This window comes from Calypte anna, chromosome 26 (assembly GCF_003957555.1).
Source record: "Calypte anna isolate BGI_N300 chromosome 26, bCalAnn1_v1.p, whole genome shotgun sequence".
Lineage (NCBI taxonomy): Eukaryota > Metazoa > Chordata > Aves > Apodiformes > Trochilidae > Calypte > Calypte anna.
Genome location: NC_044271.1, coordinates 5,325,467 through 5,349,881, shown reverse-complemented (window position 1 = coordinate 5,349,881; position 24,415 = coordinate 5,325,467). Strand labels below are relative to the sequence as shown.

The following is a 24,415-nucleotide window of genomic DNA, read 5'->3' as shown; positions in this document are numbered from 1 at the left end:
TTGAGAATTTCCCAGCAGGAGCTGCTCTCTACTTGCTGCCACTGCAAACAGGCAAGAGCTCTTCCCCCTGGAAAGTAATCAAGAGCTGCCAGTAGGCAAAAGATTCTGTAATTGCTAATTCCTCACTCTAAACTGTGTCACCACCAATCTATAATTGTCTGTGTTAAAGGGGGACTGAGCTACAGGAACTGGCTGGGAACAAGTTCAGGCATGTAAGGCAGTCCAGCTGCACTAAAATTATACTGTACCCAATTCCTTCTGCTACAGTTGTCTCCTTAGATATCCACTTCACACACACCTAATCTTTAAATGTTTTGTAACTTGGGAGCATAGGATAATAGAAGCATGGTATATAGTCAAAAACAATGTATTCAAAATCTAGATTTCATACAAAATAATCAAATATTCATGTCATTCTGGAGGTGTTTGGTTTAATGCACTACATAAGAGCTGTCCAAGAAATTTTAATTCTTTAATATTAGGATTTTCCTATTTTTAGTAGCATCAAGGGAGAGTTGTGGGCACCAGAGATGCAAGTCTGCAACATGTACTAAGATGACACCCACTATTGCTTTAAGTTAGCCACAACAGATTGAACAGTTTAACACACAGGGTAGGAATGACACCTCTGGACTCAGGGTTTGGCAGCAGCCATGGCTCAGGGATGGACAAGCTGTTCTGGCATTTTGGTGACATCAGGAACCACTTAGGCTCATTTCTACAGTGACTTTTCTGCCTGGAAGGACAGCAGTTCATCCAATGTGTTTGAGTGCTATCAAGTTTAAGTCCTCATCTTAACTCTTCCTTACCACTTAACTCTCCATAAAAATCCCTATTTTATACCAACTGCTTCACCCTGCTCACCACATCCAGTTCACTTGGGTCCTCACCAACAAATATTAATACCCAGAGTCACATTAAGACCAAGATCAGTCAGAACAACTCCTATGTCCTGAGACACAGAAGAATCCAAGATCCTTTTGCTTTTGTCACCCAGTCTAGGAAGAAGAGAAGCAAAGGAACATGACTTCCAACCCACTGCTATCACTCCCCTCAGAGGCCTGAATGAGCAGGGAAATAAAACAAGTTTCCAGGGAAGGAGGAGACTGACTTGAAAGACCAGGGCTCAGGTTTCCTGCCTCCCCTGTGACTGGAGGATTCCCCCCCCCTCCCCAGCCTTTGGGAAAGGAAAAGAGCATCAAAACCAAGCCTGAGATTTCTACAGAGCAGCAAGGAAGTTTTCTTCAGATTTACTTGGCTGTGGATTACCACAGGGAAGTCCCCCAAGTCCCATGGGCTGAGACAAGGAGCTGGCAAAACACATCAGGGACCCCTGAACTCCTCAAAGGTTCACACACACAACTCCCCACTCGTGATGGCAAAATCATCTTTGGGGAAAAACCAACATGAAAGAAGTGTTTATATTCCTTAGTTCAGAGAAAGAAAAAAAAAACATTTATTGTTCTGTCCTACCTTCCTTTGACTTCTCACAAGTGGAGAAAAAGAGGCAACTCACTGAGTGTAGCCCTGCAGAACATTTACTGAGCATCAGATGGAGTTCTGGGAGCAGCTGATTGGTTTCCTGACCATCAACAAAAACACAGCTGAGGAACCCAAATTAACCTGCTCAGACTCCAGTCAGGATTTCCAAATAAAAACTAGGAATCTCTACATAAGCCAGACAAGAACAGACTTTTTCCCCACAACAAATACAAATCTAACACCCTGTTAGGCCAATAACCAGAAGTGTCTGATGAGTAATAGATGCACAGTTACAGATAAAATGAGGGTTTTGATTTAAGAGACCAACTGAATTACTGGGGGAGGTTGCTGGTGATTAAATAAGGGCTGGAATTAAAAAATGCAGGTATTTTAATGGCAGCAGTTAGTTGTAGTGAACCCTTCTACCACACACTCACCTAGAGCCATGCTATAACCAGGAAAGTTGCCTTTTCATAGAACCACACAAAGGTTTCCTGGTGCAGGAGCAAGTAAGGTGACACATTCCACCCCAATACTCACATCCTGCCAGGTAATGCCTAAAAACCTCACAGCTGCACAGCCTGATTTTCCATGTCCTCCCATTTCCCTTCTCTCCATGCTTTTCCCACAGATCTTTGGAGGAGAACACACCCCCCCACAGGGTGATGGGGTATAAACCCTTTAAACACATCAGGTATTAAAAGCTAAGGGCAGTGAGATGATGAGCCTGCCCACACACCCTCTGGCCACACCTGCTCTGAGCTGGGAAGGAGCATTTCAGATCCAGGTTCTTCCTGAAACACACTTGGAGAGCTTCTTCTGGAAAGCAGGCCAGAGATCTGTAAGCAAAGACCTATTTTTTTTTTTTAATGGCAGTTCTGCTAACACTTAAATCAAGACCAGAAGTAGTGGTGTTACCCATTGTGGGAAATGGATGCTGTGTGAGTCAACCCTTTTGATTTCTGGTATTTAAATTCTGTATATCCCAGTATCTTACCTAAATATTCTTCAGCTGAGTAGCACCTGTCCTCCAGCACTACTACAAAGTGTAAACAGATCTCATTTCATCCACAGAGCAGAGCTTTACTTAAAGCAGCATCCTAACATCTTTGCTAGAAAGCACAAATTAAACACTTATCCACAGTAAAAGCAATAAAAAAAAAATCCTATTAGCTAAAACATGTCTTTAGGCTCCCAACCAAGTACAGCCACTTCTGGGCAATACAGGTGGTTAATTTGATATAAAGAATTTACACAGCCCACCCACAGGGATAAAAACATGCATTTAGAAGGCAATTTTAATTTTGTTCAGAGCCAATCTGCTGTCTGTTCACCAAGACTGACAAAACACTTGCACAAAAATGTTAGAGATTTCCTGGCTTTGCACAAAAACTTCAGTTTTCTGATGCAGAAATCAATACCAGCACTACCTAACCCCTGCCTCACCTTGGCTCCCCTCACTCAGACTCAAAGTCCTACATCTCACACGATATAAAACCAGGTTGTACAGCAGATCTGTTGATGTTTTTTTGTTTAGTTTTGGGTTTTTTGAGATAACTTGGTAAATATTTTAATGCAAAACAATCTTTTGTCTATCAATTAACCCACAATACAGCTACAAACTCTTCTAAGCACACCTAAAAAATGAGGACCTCCAGATCTGACTGCCTTACAAAGAACCTTAAAAAGACTCAGCAGAAAACTAGATCAAAAAAGGCTAAGGTTTGCAACAATAAAATTTCCCTCCCCACACACAATGGGAACCATCATTATCTGACACTTTCAACTGAATCTCACACCTACTAGACTAATAAAAATTCAGCTTTCTAAACAAAAGCTAAAAAGAGAATGTAAAGAAATATTCTATGTAAATTACTGAATTATACATACATTAAGTCTCCCAAATTAGGAATCCCTCCACAGTCAACTGTGTTGAAATACAGACCTTAAATCCAGCACCACTAGGTACTTCAAATTAATTCACTTTCTCACAGAATTACCCAACCTTATGCTGCAGCTTCTCACCTTCAAAAATGTTTCTCTCCAACTAAAAAAAAAAAAACAAAAAACAGAATCTTTTTCCTTGGTCACAATTCCCACACCAGCTTTAGAGAAATCTGATATCAGAGTTTTATGAAAGAGGCCTTCACTGAGTGGAAAAAAATAATAAAAATGCACATTCTGTGCAAAGTTTACTCCTTCCATTTACACACTAATCATAGAATCCTAGAATGGGCTGGGTTGGAAGGGACCTCAGAGATCATCAAGTCCAACCCTTGATCCACTCCCCCCGTGGTTCCCAGCCCATGGCACTCAGTGCCACATCCAGGCTCTTTGGAAAGATCTCCAGACACGGAGAATCCACTACTTCCCTGGGCAGCCCATTCCAATGCCTGATCACCCTCTCCAGAAAGAAATTCTTTCTCATCTCCAACCTAAACCTCCCCTGGCACAACTTGAGACCCTGCCCTCTTGTCTTGCTGAGAGTTGCCTGGGAAAAGAGCCCAACCCCCCCCTGGCTCCAACCTCCTTTCAGGGAGTTGTAGACAGCAATGAGGTCTCCCCTGAGCCTCCTCTTCTTCAGGCTGAACAGCCCCAGCTCTCTCAGCCTCTCCTCATAAGGCCTGTGCTCGAGTCCCTTCACCAGCCTGGTTGCCTCCTTTGGACCTGTTCCAGGACCTCAACATCCTTCCTAAACTGAGGGGCCCAGAACTGGACACAGGACTCGAGGAAACAGGGCCAGGCTGACACTTAAAAACTTTTCTGTGTTTTCAGTAAACTCAGTCTGCCCTGGCAATATCCAGCCAGCCCCATGTTCTGAAGACTCCAAGCAGGTATTTTGGCACAGACTCCTTCAGCATCAACTCTTTGACCTAAACAATCCCTATTTTTAAAACAGAAGCACAAAGGGTTTTCAAAGGGAGTTTCTTATGTAGATAGACTGAGCCTAAACAAGCACAGACATGCTCCTGGCCTTACTCTCACATAACACCCAAGAGCTGCAGGCAACACCTGGAATTTCACTTTGCCACAAAAACTGCTCCCACCTTCCCCCTCCATCCCCCCCTGGGACCTGAGGAGGTGCTGCAGGAGGAGGGACACAACCTCTGGAGGGGGAAGGGAGGGAGCAGGAGGGCCAAGCATGCCATGTAATGCAGGGGGGATTTTTATCCCCGATGCAATGGCAGCAAAACCCTCTCTACCCAACCCCCCAGCTCCACCACCTGGGTTTTCCTCCTGAGGAAGAAATGTTTTGCTACCAAAACATCTTTTGGTGAGGTTCAGGTTTGGTTTCAGGCCAAAAGTGAAAGTCTCTCACTTGAAAGCCTCACAATTTCTGATGAAAAATAAATTACTACTAAAGAGAGACCATGTGTGCTGCCCATAAAGAACCTCCAGAATGGGTAAAGTTGGACTTTTGTAGGAGAAAGCTAGGAAGGTGAGCCCAGCCCACAAACAGAACTCAATCCATAATTAAAGAGGCAGAATTCTAGGAAAGAGTTTGAGTTCTTTTGCCCTGCTATCTATTTAAGTGTTTAACCTGTATTTCTTGAAGATCAAGGAACAGTCTCAGAAACTTAGGAAGCACATGTTCTACCTGAAGCATTTTTGCAGTGTGGTTAATAAAACCAGCTGGCAGTTTCTGAGTTTTGTTTCTTTTCTTTCTTCTTCTTTCTTCCAAACTGCCCCAACCCTGCCAGAACTTTGACAGCACACTGAACAGTTTCAGGTAAACTGGAGAAGTGGACAGACTTCCAAAGGTTATATCCAAATATTTATATTGCTCCACAATCAACCACTAATTTTTTTCCCCATGCTGGCTGAAGAGGCTATTTTAAAGTAATTCCTCCAACAGCAAAATCACTTTAAACATATCAAACACAACTATTCATGACACTACTGGAAATATTCTTTCCAAGCCCCTTAGAACTCAGCTTATTTACTCCACAGCATGTGGAAGGCATTCAACAGGGAGGCGACTTCAGGTCTGGACACTAATTACTGCCCAAGAGCAGTTTGCTGGGAGAAAAGTTCTGCTGAAAATTATTGAAGTCTTTGTTAATGAAGCTCTCCAGTTTACCAAGTCAGTGCTCTGCTCTCACCCCTGCTGTGACCTCCCTCACCATTTCCTGCAGATGAGCATGAAGCAGAAAGAGGGAAAGGATCAGGACTGCAGAAAAGTGTAAAAGGAAAAGTGATTTGGCAGCTTCACCTGAGACAAATTACCTGCAGGACAGGCTGGGGGTGGAAGATCCTGACACTAAAATTACAAAGCCTTACAAATTCCAAACTTACCAGAGCACCACGACCTGGGGATGTGTGGGTTACACAGGGTTCTTCAAGTTGACAAAGGGGGTTCCAGAAAAGGGAAACGTGTCTTGAAAAGAAAATGCAGCTTTTTATAATGACCAAGGGCTGGGTTAATATTTGCAGACAGAAAACCCAATGCTAAGAAAAGGTGGGAGCTGGAGGGTAGGACAGAAACACAGAAGTGCAATCAACCCAGATGAGAGTGCAGGTCAGAGAGCAGCACCCTGGCAAAAAGACAGGAGAACAAGCAGCACACCCAACACCCCCCTGCTGCTGAACGCTCAGATCCTCACAGGATTTAATCCCACTTGAAGTGTAATCACACCACAGCCTGTGCTAATGTTCATATACTCCTGTAAACATGACACCAATTTAACAGATTTCCTTTCCACACACCCCCACCCCTCTACAGAGCTCCTCAACTAAAACTGCAGAAAAAAACCCAAAGCTTGAAACTTATTTCAGAACCAAACAAGCCACTGAAGTTTTGAAATTACAGCTATTTCATCACTTAAGATTTTCTTCTAGAATCAAAAGGTTTTTTTTAAAAAAAGCTGTTGGGAATGAGATTGTATTGAACATGCTGCTACTCCAAAAAGAAATTAAATACTCCTGAAAAAAAGAACCAGCTTCTGCAATAACAACCAGGAATACTGCAGCCAGACACAGGATCTCAATGAGCACCTTTCAGATTCAGCTCCATAAGCATTCTCCCTAAGAACACCCCAGAAAAACCCCACAAGTGTTAAGCTGCAAAGTAATGCATGTAGTGCAGGGAGTTTTAGTTATTTTCTCAACACACCAGGAAAGTAGGAAAGCACCTTCTGCTCTGAACCACTCCTCCAAGCTCCTGAACTCCTCAAGACTCTCCCTGCCACTGTATCAATTACAGAGCACATGGTATTATTTACTATTCCCTCCCTCCCCCTGCAGTTGCAGATTTGCCAATATAATTCAATATAGAGCTACAGAGGGAGGGAAAGTTGAAAGAAAAAAGGTGATGAAGTTGTCTCATTAGTGCTTATTAGCTCAGCAATTCCAGGCAAGTTTTGTTTTGGTTTTTTTTTTCCCAACTGTTGATATCAAGACTTGGATTTCATGTTTCAAACCTGAGGTTTCTGGATTTGATGTTACACCACTACAAAAATAACAGCAACTGCAACTTAACTGAGGAATCTGTCAACATGATCTGAAACAGAAAAGACTCTCAAGCCTCCAGCACACTGCAGAGATGCAAACCTAACAAGAGGGTCACATTTTGTGCTATTAGAGATAGTTTAGAAGATGCAAGTGGTAATAACGACTCCAACCCTTCCAGCAGCACTTTCACATCATTATTTCCTACTCACTGAGCTTTTCCCACCTCTAACACTCCTGGTTTCTGTTTCCCACCACTCTACTCTGTACTCCCCATGTTTTCTCTCCAGCTGAAGCTTCTCTGATAACCTGTACCTGCCATTTTAACCAGGGCCGTGACAGAGCCTTTATAAAGCCAAAACATAAACCAAAACCCGGAGTATTTACAGGGAGAGCCCCAGTTTCCAACCAGACGCTCCATTTTTACCTAACACCCAGATAACTTTCACGTGGTGACTGGGGCAGCTTTAAAACTTCGACACCGCCTTTCTAACAGAGTTTCACGTTCTTCTCCTTACGGAGCCCACGTTGGGATCCAGAGCATCATAATCCAGCCCCGAACCCAGAGGCAAAGCGCCCTTTAAGAGCTCCTGGGGGCCGCGGGATCACATGCTCCTCTCCCTATCAATTAGTCACTCTTTAACAGCTCCGCAGCCCTTTGCCCGACGGGCTACTCCAAACTGGCAAAATCACCACCCCGACCTGGAGCTGGGAGCCGAACCCCAGCCCTGCCGAACCCCCGGCCCTCTCCTCCTCCTCCGCGCTGCCATCACCGCTGCCTCCCCCCCATCACGGGGGAACAGGCTCAGTCAGGACCCTCCACAAACACCCCAACCCCTCAGGGCCCGGCGGGACGGAGCTGCCGTCCCCTCAGGAGTTGGGGGGGGGGAAGGCGGCGGGGCCTGGGCCCTCAGCGCGGCCTCCGGCCCGAGCTGCCCTCAGCCCGGCCCTTCCCGCAGCCCCCCCAGGCCCGGCGGGGCCCTCAGCCCCTCACCCCCCTCAGGCCCGGCGGGGCCCTCTCTCCCCGCTCGCTCGCTCCCTTCCCTCGCCGTCTCCCTCTTCCTCCTCCTCCTCCTCCCCTCCCAGCCCCCGGGCCCCTCACGCCGCTCCCCCCGCACCAGTTGGTCATGTCGAGGAAGAAGGCGCAGCCGGCGGGGCTGAGCTGGAAGCCGAGGAGGCGCTGGAACTCTCCGATCAGTACGTCCTTGTCGGTAGTGCCCAAACAGCTGAACTTCTGCATCAGCTCCGCGTCCAGATCCACGTCCATGCCCTCCATGGCTCAGGGCGCTGCCCGGGGCCTCCCCGCTGCCGCCGCCGCCGCCTCAGCTCCGCATGGGGGGGGAGGGGGGGTGAGGGGGGAGCGCGGGCCCGGCGGGGGGCGGAGGGGAGGGGGCGCGGGCGACGCCAGCGCGGAGACAACTGCGCAGGCGCGGCCCCGCCCGGCGACCGAGGGGCACGCGGGGGTGTGACGACAGCGCGCGCCGCGCGTCACCCGTCACCGCCCCGCCCCCTTCTCCCCCTCCCCCCCCCCCGTTCCCTCACGGCGTGGCGGGAAACGCTGCGCGCGCGGGGGAGGGGGCGGAGCCTCGTATGCAAATTAGGAATTAAACAAATTCGCGTTAATGATTTCCGTAAAGCCGGGGCTCCGCGAGCGCCCGAACGGGAAGGAGGTGATGACGTCACAAGGGAGGGGGATGGGGGTTGATTGCGTCACAAGCGGAGGGTTCATTGCGTCACAAGGGGAGGGGCTTGTGTGTAGCGCGCGAGATGTATGCAAATGAGGCGTGACGTCACGTGGCGCCATGCGCGTGGCCCAGGAGTTAATGTTTTTTTCTCTCTCCCCCAATTCCCGTTTTTTCCCCCCAATTCCCCTCTCCCCCCCCCCCTCCATTCAGCCCCCTCAGGACGCGTCCCCGCTGCGCTCTGAGCGGGAGCAGCCCCAGTGTGACGTCACCAACCGCTCCCCGGGCTCTGACGCAATCCCTGCGTCACCAGACGGTTTCCCCCTTCCCCGGCCCGGGTGGGCCCCGCGGGGCCGCGTCCCAGCGCCGCCTGTGGAGGGGGAGAACCCGCGGGGACCGGGAGGCGGCTGGGGGGGGCGGGAGGATGGGGAAAGACCCGGGGCCCGCCCCACCCCTCCCCTTGTCCCTTCCCGGCCGCCGTCGGGCTCTGCGCCTGCCCTGCGCCGCAGCCCCGGAGGTCAAGCGGCGGAAGGCGTCTCTCGGTGATTGCGTCACTTCCTGCCGGCGCCGGTGGCGGGGAGCGCCATGCCCAAGTGAGAGCGGGGCCCGGGGGAGAGAACGGGGTGAGGGGAGGGGGGAATGGCGGGGGGAGAGTCTGCCCGGGACAGGGCTCCGGGGACGCTTTGGGGACCTTGGCGGACGGCCTGGGTTTGCTGAGGCCTCGGGTGAAGGGGCGGGGGTGGCCCGGGAGCGTCCCGGGGGTGTTGCGGGGGGAGTTCGCGGGGGGTGTCCCGGGGGTTCCTCCTCCTCCTCCAGCCGCCCGCGGTCGCGGCTGTGCAGCCGCTGGGAGTTGGTGTGTTCCCGGGGTTCTGGCTGACAGAGTTTTCCCTCTGCAGGTTTTACTGCGATTACTGTGACACGTACCTCACCCATGACTCGGTAAGCACCGGATCCTCGCCCGGGATTCCTCCTTTGGGGCGAGTCCAGGGGAATCCGGGAGGCTGAACCGAGGGCTGGAGCTGCTCTGGAGCCAGGATGAGAGAGTTGGGGGTGTTCAGGCTGGAGAAGAGAAGGTTCTGGGGAGACCTCAGAGCATCTTCCAGTGCCTGAAGGGGCTCCAGGAAAGCTGTGGAGGGACTTGGGACAAGGGACTGGAGGGATGGGATGAGGGGGAAAGGTTTGAAGTGGAAGAAGGTCTGGATAGGACAAATGTATTGGTTTTAATCTGGAAGAGGAGAGATTTGGAGATTTAGGTGTGATTTTAGGAAGAAATTCTTTGGGGTGAGGGTGCTGAGCCCCTGGGTGCCCCCAGAAGCTGTGGCTGCCCCATCCCTGGCAGTGCTGGAGGTTGGATGGGGCTTGGAGCACCCTGGGCTGGGGGAGGTGTCCCTGCCCATGGCACTGGGGGAGCTTTAGAACCAGAATCTTTCAGGTTGGAGAAGCTCTGGGATCCTGGAGTCCAACCATCCTCCCTGCTCCTAAAAGTTCTCCCCTAAACCACATCCCCCAACACCACATCTAAACCACCCTTAAAGGGTTTAAGGACCTTTTTAAGGTCCCTTCCAACCCCAAACCAATCCAGGACTAAAATAAATGTGCATTAAAATAAAAGTCACCTAGCCTGAAGCCAGATCGATTGGGACTTTCTGATCTCCTGCTGGTCTGAGCCCTTCCCCATCCTGGGGAAGAACCCCCTCCAAGAACAGGAGGGGTTGGACCCCCCAGAGTTCAGCAGAGAGGGGCAGCTGCCTCTGAGTGGTGTGGTGAGTTACAGGAGACACCAGGGGGAATCTTTGGGTTCTCTGATCTTTTCTCAGCCCTCCGTGAGGAAAACCCACTGCAGTGGCAGGAAACACAAAGAGAATGTGAAGGATTATTACCAAAAATGGATGGAGGAACAAGCTCAGAGCCTGATTGATAAAACAAGTAAGGCCAATCCTTCCATGACCCTGGGCTGCTCTCCTGTTACTTCCCCTCTCTCTCCTCTTCCTGCTTTTCTTCCTTTCTTCCTCACTTCTCTGGGGAGTTTTTGCCCTGTGAATTGTGAGCAAAATCTTAACTTAAAATCTGAACTTTTTGTTCCTTGAGGAGGAGCCCAGAGGCTGAGGGCTCTGCCCAGGCTCCCCCTGCTCTCCTCTGGTTCCTTCAGTACTGCTGGGACTGAAGCTCATGGAACACAGATTTGCTTTTTGGGAGCAGCATGTTGATGTAAAGAGCATGAAGCAGAAACCCAGAAGATAGGAAAATGGACATTAAAATGTGCCCATTTTGCAGTTTTTTAAGATCCTGTAGTGCCCTCAGTTCCCTGAGGATATTGATTCCTTTTTTTCCCCCCCTTTTCTTGCTAGTGAAGACCTGAACACAGTGTGAAGTGTTTTCTTTGTCAGCTTACAGCATTTTTTACTCCCATTTGTCCTCTGAGCAATGATTCTTTTCTCAGTGACAAGAAATACCAATTCCAGGTGAATTTCCTGGCACCTTTGCTCAGATCCCAGAAGCCTCAGGTGGGAAGGGGCCCCCGTGGCTCTTCCAGCCCAACTCTCTGCTCCTCCCACAACTCCTTAAAATCAAACTTTGTGCCTGAGGGCTGTTCAGAGGCTCCTCAAGCTCTGAGGGGCTTTGTGCTGTGCCCCCCTGGGAGCCTGTTCAGGGACCACCCCCCTTCCCAGCTCGTTCCCAGTCCCCAACCTCCCCTGGTTCAGCTCCATCCCAGTTCTTCACCTCCATTTCCCTGCTGACGCTTCCACCTTTTACCTCTTTCTGCCTTTCCTTCTGGTCCATCCCAGCCTTTTGGATTTCTTTTCTTCCCTTTCACCTGTTTTCCATGCATTTTGTCACCCACCCAAGCCTTGTTACCCTTTCCAGGACAGCATGTTTGTACCTAACCACCCCAGGTGACCGTTGCAGCTGCAAACCACGCCATCTGTTGTCTCTGCCATCTGCCTTCCTCCTCCCTGTGTGAAACTCATCAAGGAGCCTGCTGGCCTCAGCTGGGATCATTTCTGTACTCATTACCTTCAAGAATATCAGCTGCTCCCACCATGACCAGCAGCATAACCCCGGGGGATTTGTTCCAGAGTTAGGAGAGCCCAGCACGCAGCATGACGTGACGTATGCTCTGACCGTGTGGCATGAGACTGAAGATGGATTCAGGCCCTTCCTCAGCCTAGTAACTGGTTGTTTGTGTTTTTTTTTTCTCCTGGGATTCTTTCTTTCCTTTTTTTTGTTTTTTCTTTTACCCCAAATGTAGCGGCTGCATTCCAGCAAGGGAAAATTCCACCGACCCCCTTCTCGGCACCGCCCCCAGGAGGAGCCATGATCCCGCCCCCTCCCAGCATCCGTAAGTCTCGACTGGGTTGGGTTGGGAGGGGATTGCAGCCCTCGGGAGCTGGGCTGAACGTTTAACATTTGAGCTCTTGAACATCAGAATGCAGGAGAATGCTTGGTGAGAGTGTTCCAGGCTTTGTCTGGTTTAGGAACACGGAGCACATGAACAGAAATGCATCTCTGCTGTGTAGATACCTTTGTTAAAACCTCCAGGACTGTGTTTTGGTTATTTTCTAAACAGAATAGTGTTGTTAAATCTTTTGCACTTCAGCTGGCCAGCTGCTGAGCTCCCTTTCTGCTTAGAGTCCTTCTGGAAGTGGCACTCAGCTCCTCAAGGTTTCCCAGCTTGGAAGGGGGCAGTGCATTTTTCCCCTGGTTCTCTCTTGAGCACTTCCAGTTATAACTAAAACCAAAAGCAGGCAGCTGTAAAACAATCTCAGTCACCTTCAGGACTAAAAATTAAGAGTTTAACTGTTTAGAGTTGCTGCTGGGTGTGCAGACCAGCAGGGACATAACAGATCTGTCTGTGTCTGCAGCGGGTCCCCCCCGGCCGGGCATGATGCCAGCCCCCCACATGGGAGGACCACCAATGATGCCAATGATGGGGCCCCCCCCGCCAGGAATGATGCCAGTGGGACCTGGTAAGTCTGGAAACTGGTAAATCCCTGCCCCTGAGGTGCTCTGAGCTCTGCTTCCCGGGCTGGTTGGGTTCTGTTTTCTGTCTGAGGGGCAACAGAGCTGTGAAAGGAACTTGGCAGAAAACGTGGGGCTGCAAAGTGTTTGGAATACCTGGGGGGGCTGCAGGAAAACTGGGGAGGGAGTTCTGATAAGGGCTTGGAGTGAGGGGGTATGGGGGGTGGTGGTTTTAAACTGAAAGAGGGGAGATGTAGGTTAGAGATTAGGAACAAATTCTTTGGGGTGAGGGTGCTGAGCCCCTGGGTGCCCCCAAAAGCTGTGGCTGCCCCATCCCTGGCAGTGCTGGAGGTTGGATGGGGCTTGGAGCAGCCTGGGCTGGGGGAGGTGTCCCTGCCCATGGCACTGGGGGAGCTTTAGAACCAGAATCTTTCAGGTTGGAAAAGACCCCTGGGATCCTGGAGTCCAACCATCCTCCCTGCTCCTAAAAGTTCTCCCCTAAACCACATCCCCCAACACCACATCTAAACCACTCTTAAAGGGTTTAAGGACCTTTTTAAGGTCCCTTCCAACCCCAGACCAATCCAGGATTAAAATAAATGTGCATTAAAATAAAAGTCACCTAGCCTGAAGCCAGATTGATTGGGACATTCTGATCTCCTGCTGGTCTGAGCCCTTCCCTATCCTTCTTTGGCTTTAAACTGGAAGAGGGTCTGGATAGGACAAATGTATTGGTTTTAATCTGAAAGAGCAGAGATTTGGAGATTTAGGTGAGATTTTAGGAAGAAATTCTTTGGGGTGAGGGTGCTGAGCCCCTGGGTGCCCCCAGAAGCTGTGGCTGCCCCATCCCTGTCAGGGTTGAAGGTTGGATGGGGCTTGGAGCAGCCTGGGCTGGGGGAGGTGTCCCTGCCCAAACTGGATGAGCTTTAAGGTCCCTTCCAAACCATTCCCCGATGCTGTGGTACTGGGGTGGTGCAATCCAGTTGGTATCTCCCATCACTTCAGATGGCTGGGCAGCCCCAGGTGTCAGGGCTGGGCAAGGGTTTCAGTTGGCATGGACTCTGTACACACGTTTGCTGATCCATTATCTCTGCATGGCAAGACATAAAACAGGCTCACAGCTGCTAATTAAAGTTCATTTACATCTTGTTGGGAGTTAATAGTCCCTCTGGACAGCTGACATTATCTCTCAGGTCAGTTGTAGCCTTTTCCCCTCAAGTCTTAGCCTCGTGATTTTTCTTTGTTTAGGAATTGTTTGCAGTGCTTCTGGTGTTTTGCAGAAGGTATTTTCAACACAAAATGCATTTTAGTCTTTCAAAAACCTCAAGACAATGTGTGCCAGTGAAACAACATGCCTCAAAGTTTGTCTTTGAACTGCAAAGACAAACTGAGATGCCTCTGATCCCTCCTGCTTTTTGAGCTTCCTGGCATTAGAGGAATTCTCAGAGGATCTGGTGTTGAGGGAGTTACTGGCAGAAATCTAAAGGACTCCACGTGCAGACTGGAAGTCTGGAAGTGTCTTTGCAGTTCTGGTCCTGCTGGTAGAAACTGTTCTTTAAGTGTTTTTTAAAGACACAAAACATGGGTGTAAGCTGGGATATTAGGCAGCAGAGTGGCTGCCTGCAAAAATAAATGGAGAAGTTGGATGGAAACCCTGATTTCAGTGCTTTTTAGCAGAGCATTAGCTGATGCCCAGCTGTAAGAAGTACACTGGTCTGCTTTGGGGTTTTGTTTTTTTAATAACAGTGAGAATTTTGCACTTTTTCCCATATGAACTTTTAAATTCAGTCATGAAGCTGCTGTCTCCTTGGAGCACTTGAGAAGATTTTACCAGTGAATGTTGGCAAAAGGGAGTTTGGAACCAGGGAGCTTGGTTCTCCCTCTGCTTATTGCCAAGCCCAGGGCAACGTCCTCCATTTCAGGCAGTTCCCAGAGGAAACCTTCCCCAGGTGTAGAATGCAGGGATGGAGGAGGGAACCTGCAGGCTGTGTGTGTGTGTTTGGGGGTGACTTGGCAGCTGCTGGGAACTGATCTCTGGTGTCCTTTCTTTCCCTTGCAGCTCCTGGGATGAGGCCCCCAATGGGGGGACACATGCCAATGATGCCAGGGCCCCCAATGATGAGGCCACCCTCCAGACCCATGATGGTGCCAACCAGGCCAGGAATGACCCGTCCAGACAGATAAAGGTGGAACTGGAGCTGCCTTTTCTCTTTCATGTTCCCATCTTCCCTGTGATAAAATGCCCCAGACCCCATATCTGGAGGGTTTTGTATTAAAACAGTTTGTAGAGGAAATCTGCTGTCCCTTCAGGCTGCAGGTTTGAGCTAGCTGCACACTGAAATGATGCTTTTTGTACCTGGTCTGGATTGTTTTTTGTTTGTTTCCCCCCCTGTTGAGAGCTGTAAAACAGAACAATAAAACATTGATGCTGGTTTCTGGGTGGGGAATCTCAGCCTAAAACCTGTGCGTGGTGAAAGAGGCATCCTTTTCCTTTGCTGTGCTCCCTCTTGCATGGAATCTTTCAAGTTTGTTGGGTTTTTTTTTTGTTCTCCTTAGTGCTTAAGTAGTCTCACTCTTTTCATGTTACACCCCTCAAGGGATGTGTTCCTCTCTGCGTTTTTTTAATTCTTGTTTTGAAACAAGCACACTTGGGTTTAATTCCAAAACAACCAAACAGAAAGGAAGATGAGGGAAGGCAGCAGTGCTGTCTCTGGCTGGGGAATTAAATGGCTTTGCAAGCAGAGGGTGAATTTCAGCAAACATTGATTCTCCACTGAGGGAAGCAGAGATGTTGTTTAATGCCATTTATACTAAATTTTTGCTGCCAAATGCTTTTCTGTTGCTCCTGGGGCATTTCTGTGGATGCACTGAATTATGATTCTGGAGTTGTGGAGTTTGGTGATTAACACTCAGCCCCCTTCTTAGCACCAAGGGGAGAAGACTCATCCCAGGCCCTTGAGTTTGTGGAAAGGATTTTGTTTGCTGATGAGCTCCAGGTGCACAATTAAAACTGAACTGCAAGAATTTATTCTCCTGTACCTCACACAAAGAATTCAGAGCTGGCTCCAAGACCCAGAACTGCTCTGTGCCACATGAGCCCTGCCTGTTCTGTAGCATCACTGGGTTGGGTCTGCAGTTGGGTTGGAGCTGTTTGTGCCTAAATGCTTAAAAGTATGGGATCTCCTTGCCTCTCCTCTATCCACCCCCACCACCAGAGTCATGCTCTCAGGCTGAGAGGACACAGAAAGGCTGTGATGATGGTCATGCTGTTTGGTGGTACAACAGAATCATAGAATGGGCTGGGTTGGAAGGGACCTCAGAGCTCATCAAGTCCAACCCTTGATCCACTCCCCCCGTGGTTCCCAGCCCATGGCACTCAGTGCCACATCCAGGCTCTTTGGAAATATCTCCAGACACGGAGAATCCACTACTTCCCTGGGCAGCCCATTCCAATGCCTGATCACCCTCTCCAGAAAGAAATTCTTTCTCATCTCCAACCTAAACCTCCCCTGGCACAACTTGAGACCCTGCCCTCTTGTCTTGCTGAGAGTTGCCTGGGAAAAGAGCCCAACCCCCCCCCTGGCTCCAACCTCCTTTCAGGGAGTTGCAGAGAGTGATGAGGTCTCCCCTGAGCCTCCTCTTCTCCAGCCTCGACACCCCCAGCTCTCCCAGCCCTTCCTTACAGGATCTCTGCTCCAGTCCCTTCCCCAGCCCAGTTGCCCTAGAGAAGAACCTCAGATGCTGAGGGAGACAGGAGCTGCTGTGGTGCAGGGAGAGATTCAGGGAGCACAGGACTAAAGTTTGAAACGTTGGACAAAGGCTACTTCTACCTCAGGAGCCAACCCTTGATCCACTACCACTGCAGTTCCCAGCCCATGGCACTCAGTGCCACATCCAGGCTCTTTGGAAAGATCTCCAGACACGGAGAATCCACTACTTCCCTGGGCAGCCCATTCCAATGCCTGATCACCCTCTCCAGAAAGAAATTCTTTCTCATCTCCAACCTAAACCTCCCCTGGCACAACTTGAGCCAATGCCCACATCCAGCTGCCCTCTCAGGTGTCAGCCAGCCCAGGCTGCAGAGCTGCCCAGCCCATTCCTGGCAGATTTCCACCCAAGTTGAAAACCTGGGAGTGATTTGCATCATCCAAGAAACCTTTTCAGCTGCAGTGACTCCTTCCCTGAGCTGTGGGCCGGGACAGCAAAGTCATTCAGGTTTTATTTTATTGTTTTAGCAGCTTTGAACAGCCTCCTGTGATGAGTGTGGTGGTGCTGAGGTATTTTAGAGCTCAATATTCAAGAGCTGCTTCCAACACTCACTGAGGGGAGGTTTGGTTTAATTTTTTGGGGAGGTTTGATTTCATGTTTTTAGGAGCTTTGAACAGCCTCCTGTAAAGAGTGTGGTGGTGCTGAGGTATTTAATAACTCCAGCACTCACTGAGGGGAGGAAAAATGAAAGGTTTCTGCCCAAAATCCTCATCCCCAGGGGGAGTTGGGCAGCTCAGAGCTGGGAAACAACCCCAGATCCCTCACCCCTCAGTTTTCCCGCCTTGGAGAAGACTCTGGGAAGTCCCAACCCCGCAGGCACCTCACCAGGGCTGGGTGGGTTCATTCTGAGGTAAAAACAGGAGGTTTTGAGCCCCATGGGGAGGGCTCTGTGCAGCCCCCTGGTTACCAGACTGAAAGAAGCTGGGCAGTAAGGACAGAGCACGGGAACCTTCTGGAAGAGCCTCCTTTTGGGGGAAAAAAACCCATTTCTAGGCAGTCCCGTGCTGAGCAGGAGCTGCTGCTGAGCCAGGGGAGCCCGGGGGGTGCAGCCCCCAGACCCCCCTGGGGAAGCTGAGGAGCTGCTGAGGTGCAGGCACTGGGTTTGTTCTCCAGGGTTTGAGGTGTTTCTGGGGTGTCAGAGCCTCTTTAATGAGGATAAAACACCAGCAAACTTTTTTTATTCTTAAAACCCTCTATTTTTAGAAAACAACTTTGTTCCTTAAAAATACTTGGTTAAAAAAAACCCAAACTCGCCGTATTTTAAAAAGGTTTGCTGGTGTTTTTTTGCTGTTTTCTTGTGAAAACCCAACTTTTAAAAAGCAACCTTGTTTCTTAAAATATACTTGTTTAAAAAGAGCCCTCACTTTAATTTAAAAACATTATTTTCTAAATTATTTTCTGAAAAGAACTTGCTTTAAAAAAAATCTTTAAACGACCTTGTTTTGTAAAAAGCACCCAAAACATCAGAAAGCCACAATAAATAAATGCTTAATATTGATTTAATTAGTATTTATATATCGTTATACATATATATTATATATATTAGTATACATAATATATAATATATATTTATATATATTTTTATATAAATATATATCATATATAAAATATATATTTATATATATTTAATATTTAATAAATATATAAATATATATTTATATATATTTTTATATATTTTTATATATTTAAATATATAAATATATTTAAGTATATACTTATATATATTTACATTTAATATATAATATTTATTTAATATTTAATTATATATAAATATATACTATATATTAATACATATTTATTATATATATAATGTATATATTAATATATATTTTATATATATATTATATATATATATTTATATATAAAATATATTTAAATATATTAAAAATATATAAATATTTAAATATTAAAAAAAAAACATTTAAAAAAATAACCAAACAAAAAACAACTAAAGCACCCCAAACAAACGCCCGCATCTCAATTACAAACCCAGCAGAGCTCCGTTGCCAGCCCCTCTCCTATCGCCGGCTGCGATAGAGCCGACATGACGTCATCAGCACTCGCGGGAGGGCCGCTAGGGGGCGCTGCGGGCCGGAGTCCCTCGGGGGCCGCTAGGGGGCGCTGCGGGCGGGGCGGGGCGGGGGAGGTGGCGCGCGATGGGGTCTGTGCGCCCGCGGGTCTGAGCCCCCCCCGCGGCATGGCCGCCATCATCAAGAAGCAGATCCTGAAGCACCTCTCCCGGTAAGGATCCCGCTCCTGCTCCCGGTATTTATCCTCCCGGGTGGTCATGGGGAAGAGGGGAAGGGAAAGGCCCCGCGGACTGAGGAGAAGCGGCGGGGTCAAAGCGTGAGGGGGTGCTGCAGGGACACTGAGGGGGTGTGAGGCAGCGGGGGGGGGTGGGGGGAGCGGGGGGACTGTGGGGTTCGGGGGAGTGTAGGGATCGGGGGAGGGGTGTGGGGTTCTGGGGGTTTGTGGGGACCCGGGGGGCTGTGGTGACCCGGGGGGGTGTGGGGATCATGGGGGCTGTGGGGTCCTGGGGGTCTGTGGTGACCCGGGGGTTCTGTGGGGTCCGGGGGTTCTGTGGGGTCCGGGGGGCTGCGGAGCTGCCGGTCCCGGGGTTACGTGGTGAGGGCCGAGGGGCTGCGGAGCTGCCGCGGGTGTTGAGGGCCCCGGGGGAACGGGCCGAGGTGCCCTCCCCGTGTGCCCGCGTCCTGCCCGGGTCAGAGCCCTCCGAGCCCCTGGTGGGTGCTGCCGGTGTGCGGGAGGTTCTGACCCGGTCCGGTCCGGGTGTGCGTTCCTGGGGGCTGCGTTTGCTGAGCCTGCGGGGTGGCCGGGGGCCTGGGCTGGTTCCAGCAGCAGCTCCTGCTCGGCTGTCAGAGGGGGAGCGGAATAAAAGCTGCGGAGACGAGAGGAGAATGTGAACAGCGCAGGGGGAGGGAATGCTGACAGCTCTGGCCGAGGTTTCACACCTTCAGCTCTCGGTTTTCGGTTTCACTGATGTTTTGTCGTTTTGTTGTTTTCAATGAAGTTCATTAAAGGCACTGAAAGAGCTGTGGAGGGAGATTGATGCTTCCTGGGTAAAGACTGAGAGGTCATAAATACGGCTTCATCTCTAGCTCTGCTCCTGACTGGTGGAGCTGACCTTGGGAAAACTGCTGTGCCTCAGTTTTCCCCTTGTTTGACTGAAGAGAGCCAACAGTTCTTGTGTTAATCCTGGAGCCACATCCTTCCTCTGTGCTGCTGAAAGATCAGGATAATGTGATGGAATGGAAAGGTGGCCCATGTCTGAGGATGCTGGTGAGGGCCCAGCATTGCAAGTGCTTTTCCTCTCTGTGTCTGATGAGCTGCAGGTGCTCAAGTCCTTTTTTCATTTTTACTGGGGATGGGGAAGCTCAGATACAACGTGAGGGGCTTGAAGTGATTTGTGAGGGGGTTACCCAGTGAGGGAGCCAAGGAATTAAGGCCAGGGAATTCTGGTTCTCTGAGGCTGTTAGTAAATCCTTAGAGTTTCTGGAACCTCAGGAGAATCCCTGCAAACTTTCAGTGAGTTTAATAAAGTGTCTGTGGTGGTTCTGAGTCACTGGTTGCTCAGTACTCCAGCTTTCCAGGCACCCTACCAGAATGGATTTTAACAGAGCCTGCTGATTGATCTGTTCAGTTCACTAATTAAAGTGAATTTCTGCTAGACCTGACATCACAAATCCCTCAGTTTTCTGTCTCATTCCACCTCAAACCAGCCTGTCATGCTTGTTACGGATTCAGTCTTCTTGTCAGGAGGCAGTGAAGTATTTATAACGAGGAGCAGTTATTAATGGAGGCTGAGACAGAGCTGAGCTTTATTCCTGGGTACTGCTCCTCTTAGGATGAAAGTGTCTGTGTGTGTGTGTGTTGTTCCTACAGATGATTTTCTTTCTTTATATAAATTCACTTTGCTTGCTGGTGCTTTTATTTAGTTTTGCTTTTCAGTCCCTCTTATCTTGTGCTGTTACAACACATTCCTGCTCAAAGTGCCCTTTTTTCCCCAGTGCTCCTTTTCCCCCTTATCAAGCTGTTTGTGCTGACCTTGTGCTGTTTCTTATTGTGCAGTTCCAGGAGAAAAAGACAGGCAGGAAAAATTCTGGAGCTTTACCTATTTTCTTGGTAGCTGGACTTTGTCTTTTGGGGTGGTTGCTCTGGTCCTCCCCCCTTCTTACATCAGTAATGTGGATACTTTTCAGAAATGTGTTTTGAACACAGTTTAATGTTGCATGAAAAGATGTTTTCCCATTCCAGTTTCATTTCCTCTCAATACCTCAGCTCCACACTCCCTTTGGGTCTCCCTTTCAGCTCTGCACATTTGCCCAGAAGACTTTTGCTACTGAATCATTAATTTGCTTTTCTTTTCTGCTTTCCATTTGCATATGAAATAACTCTTTGTCCCTCTTGTTATGTCTTCATTTGAAGTCATTTCTCCGTGGGCTGTGTTTTTGTTCCCTTTCCATGTGGAAATTTGCAAGGAAGGGTCACTAGAGACAGCAAGAGAGGGGAAATATAAAAGAGTTGACACAACTGTTCAGATGAAGTGAATCACACATTTAATAGGATGAGAGTGGTCACTGGCACTGATCTGGAAAGCTGGGCTTTGCCAGAGCTGAGTTAGGAATGTATTTTAGGAGGCTTAGCTTGTGTTGGGCTTTAGCAGCTTAAATTCCTAGAGCAGCAGACTCTAAAAAACTTGCCATGCTTTCACCATCTGTGCTTTTCACTCTTTTGTCCTATATTTAGCTTGGGGAAAGAAAACAGATGAGGTGGCTTCACTTTTTTTGGTTCTTCTCCACTGGCACGTGGCTGCAGCACTGGGGTGGCCGAGGAGTCTGCAGGGGAAGGTGTGGAACACCAAGCCCCAAACTGCTCCATGGACAGAGCCCTAGGAAAGTGTATTTGGTAAATCCCAAGGCCATTTGGTAAACAGGGAAACTGAGGCAAGCCACATTTCCCAGACTTCCTTAACATAACATTTTTGCCTTTTGAGTTTTCGGCCCCACAGGGGAAATCCCCTTCTCAAAATGATTTTTCTTTAGGTTCATTAGAAAGCTTTTACCCAGTGCTGCATCCCAGAACTACTTTGTGACAGTTTCTTTTGGTACCTGTGTTAAAACACATGAGCTCCTGCTGTAATAGGCCCTAATGAACTAATTAATTGCATGTGTTATATAATTGTTGGAGGAAATGCAACATGTAATCCCCTTGTTTGGAAGAAAAGAATAAAATGAGGTGGGGAAGATAATTAAAATAATAATAATTATTATATATTATATTAATAATAATAATAATAATAATAAAAGCTTTGCTTGTGCCACCTCCAAAGAGCTTATCTGAAAGAGCCACTGAGTCAGAAGCCTCTGAAAGAAATAAAAGCTGGTGTCAGCAGAGGAGCTGGAATGGGAGCAGGTTTGGATGGAGACCACAAGTCTGTCTGGGTTTGTCAGGAGAATTGCAGCTGAGGAGGGACTTCAGGAATCTCTGAGAGTAGGCTGAGGGGGAAGCAGAGGAGAAATGAGAGAGAAAAGCTGGCTGAGGTAACACCAGCACTGTCACTGAGAAAATACAGGAAAACCAGGAGGGGAAAGGAGGCCTCTTGGCAGAGGAAAGAGTGTGATGTCTGAGCCACCATCCCAGCTGGCCAGGTTGATAAGAGATGAGAGCAACAGAAATACCAGGGCTGCTGGGTTTTAATTTCCTAGAGCTGTTTGTGAACAGGGCCCAATGCTGCCCTGTCCTGAGTTTATGAACTTCCTGAGTGTTTTTGCTCTTTTATTCCCAGTCTGCCAGGCTGGATTACTGGACAGGCAGGACTGCAGCTGCTGCTTGGTGGCGACACTATCAGGAAGGTGCTGGGTTGCTGAGGAGCAAGACAGGGAGTTGTGGAGGGGCTTCAGACAATGTTTGTAGCAAGATTTTCAGCCTCATGCTGTCCCTTGCTGTGTTGCTTGGTTCGTTCCTTCCTTTCCCTTGAAGGTGGTGAATGATAAGTGCAATGTTTTGGACAGCACAACCTTTCCAGTGAAGGCTGAAGCCAAATTATCTCTGGCAGGTGTGAGGCTGCCTCACCAGGATTATTGACTGGGCCCTCAGTCACTTTCTCCTCCCCCCCAGGGTCCTACAGAGGAAGACAAGGCCTGGCAGAAGTTGGCACAACTGTCTTTGACAGCAGTGTTGGAGCCACCATTTTGAATTAAAGAGCTGGGCTTCAGAAACAGAAATCATAAATCCTGGAAACCCAAATAATTGAGTAGCATGTGCAGGATGTGACACTGGTGGTTGTGGATGAGGTCAAGTCAAAAGAATTGTGTAACTCCTCATAAACTGGACTGCATTTTAGAGGCTTTCCTTTCAGTTCCCCATGCTTTAGGCCACATACCCCTTTTCCCAGACAGGATTATCTTGGCTCTTCCCCTCTTTCATTTGCAATTGCACCTAATCCTTCAAAATACCAGGAAAACTTGGAGTGTATCTTGAGTTTCTTCCAGATCAATTTAGCAGGTAGGACCCCTGGGTGCCCCAGAGTGTGCTGAGCTAGGAACATGTAGGCTTCTGGGGGGGCTATTGTTTCCTAACTTGGATGGAAGACCCTCAGAATCCCTTCCTGACCCTAAAAATACATTTGGTGTTCCCCCTTCCAGGCAGCTGGGCTACTCCTGTACCTCACACAAAGCTCCAAGACCCAGAACTGCTCTGTGCCACGTGAGCCCTGCCTGTTCTGTAGCATCACTGGGTTGGGTCTGCAGTTGGGTTGGAGCTGTTTGTGCCTAAATGCTTAAAAGTATGGGATCTCCTTGCCTCTCCTCTATCCACCCCCACCACCAGAGTCATGCTCTCAGGCTGAGAGGACACAGAAAGGCTGTGATGATGGTCATGCTGTTTGGTGGTACAACAGAATCATAGAATGGGCTGGGTTGGAAGGGACCTCAGAGCTCATCAAGTCCAACCCTTGATCCACTCCCCCCGTGGTTCCCAGCCCATGGCACTCAGTGCCACATCCAGGCTCTTTGGAAAGATCTCCAGACAGGGAGAATCCACTACTTCCCTGGGCAGCCCATTCCAATGCCTGATCACCCTCTCCAGAAAGAAATTCTTTCTCATCTCCAACCTAAACCTCCCCTGGCACAACTTGAGACCCTGCCCTCTTGTCTTGCTGAGAGTTGCCTGGGAAAAGAGCCCAACCCCCCCCTGGCTCCAACCTCCTTTCAGGGAGTTGGAGAGAGTGATGAGGTCTCCCCTGAGCCTCCTCTTCTCCAGCCTCAACACCCCCAGCTCCCTCAGCCTCTCCTCATAGAGTCAGGATGAGGTCCTGATGGCAGAGGTCAGATGTGTTATCCTGAAGGGACCCATCCCGCTCCTCAGAAGAGATGGACTCAAGAAGCAGAAGCAGTCAGCCAAGATGTGGTACAGTCTCTGTGTCTCTCAGGAGCTGCTGAGGTGTTGTTTTGTAATGTTTTTTTTTTGCTCATGTTATCAGGTACAGAATTCACTGCAGGGTGGGGAGCTCCCCAGAGTCCAAAGGGCACTTCTTTCCCCTCTGGACTTGGATTGCTTGGCTAAATGCTGCAATCTGAACATGACCACAAGAAAATCCAGTCTGAATTCCCTGATCTGCTTACTGCTCACTTGTCCTGAAGTGTTTTGCAGCATTGCTGTGTGCTTGAGTGCTGAGAGGCAGCTGTGCCCTTGCAGTGACAGTCACAGTGGTGGCACATGCACTTACAAAATGTGTTGGAAACCTGACTTAAAAACACCTCCCATCAGTGTAAGGTGTGTGTTTACCACTTAAGTCTTCTGGTTTCTCCTGGTTTCCTGACCTTGATTCTAAATTATCTGGAAGAAATTTAAAGATCTTGGTGGGCAGGAAGGGAAAGCAAGGGAATTATCTCTGGGAATGGTCTGATGAAGCTGCAGAATCATGGAGTGGCTTAGGCAGAAGGGCCCTCAGGAGAGCCTTTGCCTGGGACAGAGTCTCTTTGCTAGAATTGAGACTAACATTGCAATTTTGTCTTCAGCTGCTTTAATATCCTCCTTCAGTGATCAGGGAAGTTTCT

The 24,415-nt window shown here is 48.8% G+C and overlaps 3 protein-coding genes across 6 annotated transcripts in view; 2 read left to right on the top strand and 1 right to left on the bottom strand.

Annotated features, from left to right (window-relative positions):
* Nucleotides 1–8,301, bottom strand: part of ILRUN (inflammation and lipid regulator with UBA-like and NBR1-like domains) — a 34,580-nt gene extending 26,279 nt beyond the window's left edge. For all 3 annotated transcript variants that reach the window (XR_003988575.1, XR_003988576.1, XM_030465491.1), the window contains exon 1: nucleotides 8,049–8,301. Coding sequence is in view for 1 of the 3 variants with exons in the window: in XM_030465491.1 (XP_030321351.1) it covers nucleotides 8,049–8,206 (158 nt within the window). In the remaining 2 variants the exon portion in view is untranslated. The remainder of the gene's footprint in view (nucleotides 1–8,048) is intronic.
* Nucleotides 8,302–9,107: 806 nt separating this feature from the next.
* Nucleotides 9,108–15,036, top strand: SNRPC (small nuclear ribonucleoprotein polypeptide C). Of its 2 annotated transcripts, none has more exons than XM_030465611.1 (6): nucleotides 9,108–9,205; nucleotides 9,509–9,551; nucleotides 10,430–10,538; nucleotides 11,863–11,952; nucleotides 12,476–12,580; nucleotides 14,632–15,036. In XM_030465611.1, exons 1-6 carry the CDS (start codon nucleotides 9,198–9,200, stop codon nucleotides 14,754–14,756), a joined length of 480 nt encoding a protein of 159 aa, XP_030321471.1. In that variant the 5' UTR covers nucleotides 9,108–9,197; the 3' UTR covers nucleotides 14,757–15,036. The 2 variants fall into 2 exon arrangements, with proteins under 2 accessions (XP_030321471.1, XP_030321470.1); XM_030465610.1 differs by having other exon boundaries at nucleotides 9,109–9,205; nucleotides 11,860–11,952.
* A 3,440-nt stretch (nucleotides 15,037–18,476) lies between these two features.
* Nucleotides 18,477–24,415, top strand: part of UHRF1BP1 (UHRF1 binding protein 1) — a 32,695-nt gene continuing 26,756 nt past the window's right edge. Inside the window, exon 1 of the mRNA XM_030465364.1 lies at nucleotides 18,477–18,581. Within this exon, the coding sequence (XP_030321224.1) occupies nucleotides 18,538–18,581 (44 nt within the window). The 5' untranslated portion in view covers nucleotides 18,477–18,537. The remainder of the gene's footprint in view (nucleotides 18,582–24,415) is intronic.

Excerpts from the sequence above, each read along its gene's own strand:
- SNRPC (XM_030465610.1), top strand. Across the intron at positions 9,552-10,429 it reads CGTACCTCACCCATGACTCG|CCCTCCGTGAGGAAAACCCA; the intron begins GTAAGCACCGGA and ends ATCTTTTCTCAG. Across the intron at positions 10,539-11,859 it reads GAGCCTGATTGATAAAACAA|TAGCGGCTGCATTCCAGCAA; the intron begins GTAAGGCCAATC and ends TTACCCCAAATG.